We start from the raw sequence: 6,000 nt of genomic DNA, 5'->3' as shown, positions 1-6,000 counted from the left end.
AACACGTTTTATATGAGTCTCCATTTACACCTATGTCTGACAGCCCTAGGGCTAGCACAGAGCCATCTGTACTCTGACTTCCCTCAAGAACTCAACTGCCAGGTCGTGGGCAGCCTCACCAGGCTTGGCTTCTGCTCTGCACAGGGCCTTCCGTCCCAACCCAGGCCCTTGCTTTATTCATCCCTAAAGCCATATTCATCCCTCACGCCTGTCTCTAGGGACACATGTCTGGTAAACAAACCCAATGACTCCTCTTCCTGGGAACAGGAATGCCCATGGATGGAGTGTGATGAAATTTGCCTCACACATGGGGTACTGTGAGCCTGGCAAGGTTGCCAAGGAGAGTCCGGCCACTCTGGGATCCTGAATGAGCATGTGCAAATGCACACAAGAGTGTATGTGTGAGACGTGGAGACCACGCATGCAGGAGGGTGTGTGAGTGCCAGCAATTAATGGCGTCACTGCTGCTCTGTGACACAACTCCCCGGGTGGAGCAAAAGACTTGTCCCTAAGTGTCCTCGCCCTACCGGAGCCCTGGGAGGTAGTCTGGTCTCCCTGCATGAGACCTCTATCCAGCCAGGAGGCCACTAGTGTGTCCTGGCCCTCTCTCAGAACTCTCACCCTGGGCCAGCATCCTCCTAGGAGCAAGCAGGTGACTGTCAACAACCGCTGACCTGGGGGCTAGGGAAATGGCTCAGCAGTTAAAGGCACAGTCCAGGAAGTCTGACTACCGGAGTTTGATCCCTGGGACCCACATAGTGGAAGGAAATAGACTCCTCCAAGTGTCATTTGAACTCCATACTCGTGCTGTGGAACATGCACACACACACACACACACACACACACACACTAACTAAAGTCTTGACCCTTCTCAGTGTGCTCAGTAGGATGAGACTCCTCCTTGCAGAATTCCCCCCTCCCAGCCCCCTTCCCTGACCTTGAACTCCAGACAGCAGGTGCTACTCAGAACTGAGGCTCAAAGTCTTTTCTCACAAGGCTGAGTCCAGGTTACCCCGGGCTGCGACAACAGGTGCACGGGCACGAAGGGGGCGGGGCGCACTCCAGCACCGCCCTCCGCCCTCTGCGCTCCCCGGGTCTCCCCCGCCCGCCGCGGCGTCTCCCGATCCTGGCAGCTGCGGGCGCGGCGCTAGGCGATCGGGACGCGGCAGCGGGGACGACGACCCAGGCGCTAGCGGAGGCCGAGCCGAGCAGCCCCGGCCCGCGGAGACATGAGCGCGCGGCCGCCCGCCGCACCCCGGGCGCAGTGGCCCGGCCCCGCCGCCCCGTGATGGGATCCTGCGTGTCGCGAGGTGAGGACCCTGCGGCCCGGGACGCGGCGAGGGGCGGGGGCACCAGCGCACGGCCCTGGGGAAGCCCAGGGTGGGTGTCCGCCCTTCACGGACCAGCCGCACCCCAGGGGACGCGGTGCTCCATTGGGACAGGGCTCCGGAGGAGAGCGGGCAGTTTGCAGAGCCGGCGGAGGTCTCAGTACCCCACGCCCCACTCGGCACCCGGCAGGTGGCATGAAGCAAGGTCCCGGTGCCTTGCTTTCTTCGCTGCAGCCACACGCCTCCCGCAGTGTGCCTGGGAGGGAAGGATGGCTTCCGGTTCTTTCTGGTCCTCTTATGGGCCACTGAGCTCCAGGAAGACAAGCAGACCTCGCTCCTGCTCCCAAATCGTAGGCCTTTCTAGCCCGGGGTCCCTTTCCCTCCCGGTGCCCCGGTCTTCAACCCTAGAAACCCCCTGGCAGGAAGGGGTCAGCAGGGATGAACAGGTTATCGAGGTTGGCTTTACTCCACCCTCATCCCTAACTCCATCCCCACCCCCATCCCTGCTCAGGGGACAGGAGAGGACAGAGGACAGCTGATGTTCCCAGTAACCCCTGGGCCTTTGTCTCTGACCTGGCACCTTGGTCATCCCCAAGGTGATTCCAGGAAATGGGAGTGACTCGCCCTCATCTGGAAGGGGTGGGGCACCTGACTGTGAATGGGGGCTGTAGGGTCTTTCATGGAGGCTGGGGGATGGGCGTATCTGTCTTTGGAATAATATTTTAGAAAAGAGTTTGGGAAGTGTCAGGGCATGCCTGTAATCTCAGCACTCAGGAGGTGTAAGATCAAGAGTTCAAGGCCAGCATTCACAACATCGACAGTTCATGGACAATCTGGGCTATATGAGACTTTGTGTCAAAACAACAGCCCCCCCCCAAAAAAAAGGTTGGGTCATTGGCCCCACCCCCCTAGGACTCTTACCCTCCGTGGGAGCAGGGTTGGGCTGGGAGTAAGAGCGTAGGGACCAGGGCTCCTTACCCAAGGTCTTTGAAGATTCCCCTGGCCTCTTCAGGCAGAGAAGGATCAGCTGGCCTTGGAGTGGGGCTGGGCAGACCTAGAGGGGATCTTGGTCTGGGAAATGTCGAAAAATCCATCCTCTGGACTCTGTGGGAGTTCTGCTCCGAGTTCAAGGAAGAGTGTCAGCAGTGGGGTCCTGTATGAAGTTGATTCAAGCTGATTGAAGGCCACATGGCTACCTACTGGGTGTCAGTCACTGTGTTAGAGGCAGTGTGGTCCCGTGAGACCCAACGAGCCCAGATACACCTGGCCTGTGAAGCAGAGAGTGAGGAAAGGTCTGGCTCCAGGCTCTCAGGGTCTGAGCTGTTCCCAGAAACCCTAGAGACTCTGGGCAGTCACCCTTGGAGGCAATTCCAGGGGTTAGGTATCTGGATGTCTCCTTAGTGACTAGGTTCCTTCTCCATCCTTTCGCTCCCAGCTGTGGGGTCCCAGCCCTGAGTGCACTGTCCGGTGAGCCCAGGGTCCACAGAGTACAGGATAGAGACTAGACAGCGGGGGTGCCTGCCAAGGTCACACTGTGAGGCTGAGACCTGGGTCCTCTATCTCCCATGCTCCCTCCACGACTCCTCTGCCAGGGCAGTTGAGGTCACACTGACTGAGAGACCCTTGCCTCCTGAGTGCCACCCCCAGACCAGGCTGCATTTTCTAACCCTCTCCCCACCCTGAGAGGACAGAGCCTGACAGTCTCAACATGCACTCCAGCAACTTAGAAGTGAGAGGTATGAGCCGGGCGGTGGTGGCGTGCGCCTTTAATCCCAGCACTCGGGAGGCAGAGGCAGGTGGATCTCTGTGAGTTTGAGGCCAGCCTGGTCTACAGAGTGAGTTCCCAGGGCCATAAACCGGGAGTCAATAGAGGCAGGGCTGCAGATTCTCTTACTCCGGGGGCAGGTCCTCAGCCTCAGCCTCAGTACCCTCGACCTTGTGGTGATATCACCTCAGGTTTTGCTGGGCTCCTGAGTCCCTACCTCTGCACACCTGGGCCAGTTGTTGATCACTGTCGCCGCTTGCCAAGGGTTTGCATGGGCCATGTTCAGAGCCTGAAGTGGAGGTCAGGGGTCATGAACTTCGATGTCTCACCGAGCCTGGAGCCTGCAACCAGCTGGGGCTACCCAGTTCCCCCTACTCCAGGTCCAGGCTACACCAGACCTGAGAGATCCACCCTACCCAGAAGTTAGTTTCTGCCGCTGGGCTTGGGGGTCAGGAGTCTCCAGCCTGCAGTTCCTGCTCCACTGTCCCCAACGGTGTGGTCTCAAGTTGAGTGGTTGAGTGGGAGTCGTAACTATGTGGGAGTATAGGATTGGGCGGGAGAGGGTCTCAGTGCAAAGACCCTCTCCCCACGGTCCAGTCGCCGTCAACACTCAATAGCCGTTTCTCGCACAGAGCTGGTGTATCAGCTTTGCTGCAGACAATTGCTCCGGACCAATCTTGGTGCCTCCGAGGAAGCAGTAGGTGCCAGGCATTTGTGTTGAGGGCAGGGGGATACTGGCTACACATACTGCATCTCAGAGCGTTGTGTTCCTTGTCTATTTCTATTTCCTCAACTTTTATTTACTTATTTATCTTTGAGACAGGCTCTTGTTCCGTAGTCTTGGCTGACACCAAACTCAAGGTCATCCTCCTGCTTCCAGCTCCCAAAAGCTAGAATTTCCTGTTTGAGTTTGCCCTGTTTGTCTTTTTGTTTGTTTGTTTAGATAGGATCTCTAGCCCTGACTAACCTTGAACCTTGAACTTGCTGGCTATGAGGATGACCTTGAACTTCGGATCCTTCTTGCCCCTACCTCCTAAATGCTAGGATTATAGGCATGAACCACCATGCCTCATGGGATTGAACCCAGGATTTCATGCATGCTCAGCCAGCACTCCACCAACTGAGCTACAATCAAAGTCTCAGGTTCATCTATTTTTTTGTTTGTTTGTTTTTCGAGACAGGGTTTCTCTGTGTAACAGTCCTGGCTGTCTTGAAACTCTCTTGTAGCCCAGGCTGGCCAGGAACTCACCGCCTCCCTCTGCCTCCCAAGTACTGGGATTAAAAGCATGAGACACCACCCTGGCTGGTTCATCTTTTTTAAGCGGCCAACTCTTTGGATGCTTATCCTGAGCCACGCCGAGCCAGATCTTGGCTCTCCTGACCCAGTTAGTTCTCCTTGAACCTGGGAGGGAAGTGGGTTCAGAGTGGAGCGAGACCTCACTCAGGTCACCCACCTGGGGGCACGGAGAGGCCGATTCACACATCTATGACTCAGGTCTATGGGCCCCAGTGCTGAGCAAGGAGCCCCTGCCCTTTGATTTTTTTTTTTCAGACTCCTTGCTCTCCCCCAAAGCTGTTGGCACATGGCCAGCAGCAGTCCAGAACCAATTTCTGCGATGGCTCAGAGGCCTCATGTCTGGTTAGGTTTTCCTGGCACCATCAGGGGCAGACAGTGTGGGACGCACAGGGTGTCAGTATCTACCCCTCTCTATCTCGGGGGTCCCCTGTGTCCCCCTATGCCTCCTGGCTCCACAGCTTCTCTATCTGCCCCTCCCATCACAGGCCCTTCCTCCAGCTAGTCAGCCAGCCTCCTGGCATACCCTGGGGGTCCTAGTGTCCAGTGTGTTTGTTGGTTCTTATGAAAGCAGATATTAGCCAATGAGGACTTCCTTCTGAAGAAGCAAATGTCTGATTATGTCTAGAAGGCTGAGGTCCTGTGGGGGCCCTGCCAGAGCCCCTGCTGGGAGCAACACTGCAGTGAGCTCTGTGGGAGAATTAGGAAAGAGTCAATGAAGTTCAGTCTGAGAGGACGGACAGAGTTTTGTGTTTAAAGAAGTCTAGTGGGGGACAGCAGTGCACACACACACACACACACACACACACCACAGAAAATAATGACTGAAGCTCTCTTTCTGGAGATCAGCACTGCCCATACTGCCCCTAGGTCTGCACCTCGTCCTTGCCACTCACTACCTGGTGCCTTGGATATGCCATGCAGACTCTCCGAGGCTTAATTTTCTCATCTGTCAGGTGGGCACCCTGCTACCCACTTTGCAAGGTTCAAAGCGAAATCCTAGGTGAGGAGTCACCATGGTGCCTGACCTGGAGCGCATGCTGAATAAACAGGCAATGTATCCTCTCAGGTCAGGCTTCTCCCCCAAGAGAGTCATCTCGTCAGCTCAGGCCAACCTTGCAGTGTGCCTGGCCTTGGTGCGACTGGAGTAGACTGGGCCCCAGGAGGGCAGAGTGAATGAGAAGGAGCTGGGGTCAGTGAAAGCCCTTGGTTAGGGATGGAAAGGGATCCCTCTGAGCTCAGCAAACCGGAGGATTAGGGGACCATTCTGGTCCAGGTGGTCCGGGAAGACATTGGAGAATGGGCCTCTGCCAAGGGCCTGCTCTCCTGGCAGGGACTCACCAGGCAGAGACGCCAATGATTCAGTCTTTGGTCCCCTCTGTAGGGTTCAGAGGGTCCCCAGGGCAAACACCAGCCCAGGAACAGGACACAGGAGTCCCACTGTTCAGAAAGACAAACTATGGGACAGAGCGAGCAGCTCCTCAGAGGGAGTCCCGGCACAGCGGTAGCCTCCTGCCGTAGCGCTCCGCACACACGGGTGAGAGGTGGGGTGTACATGGCGAACAAATGGCTGTGGTCCAGAGGACTAAGCTCAAGGCTGCTTCTGTACAGCG

At 56.7% G+C, this 6,000-nt stretch overlaps 1 protein-coding gene across 2 annotated transcripts in view; it reads left to right on the top strand.

Annotated features, from left to right (window-relative positions):
* The first annotated feature begins 1,115 nt into the window (after positions 1-1,115).
* Fam131c (family with sequence similarity 131 member C) overlaps positions 1,116-6,000 on the top strand; it is a 17,017-nt gene continuing 12,132 nt past the window's right edge. Inside the window, exon 1 of one of the 2 annotated variants that reach the window (XM_087906946.1) lies at positions 1,116-1,310. In XM_087906946.1, the coding sequence (XP_087763072.1) occupies positions 1,289-1,310 (22 nt within the window). In that variant the 5' untranslated portion in view covers positions 1,116-1,288. The remainder of the gene's footprint in view (positions 1,311-6,000) is intronic. The other variant, XM_087906945.1, reaches the window with a different exon arrangement.

The sequence above is a fragment of the Myodes glareolus genome, chromosome 6, assembly GCF_982192425.1.
Source record: "Myodes glareolus chromosome 6, mMyoGla1.1, whole genome shotgun sequence".
Lineage (NCBI taxonomy): Eukaryota > Metazoa > Chordata > Mammalia > Rodentia > Cricetidae > Myodes > Myodes glareolus.
This window is presented reverse-complemented; position numbering and strand designations above follow the sequence as displayed.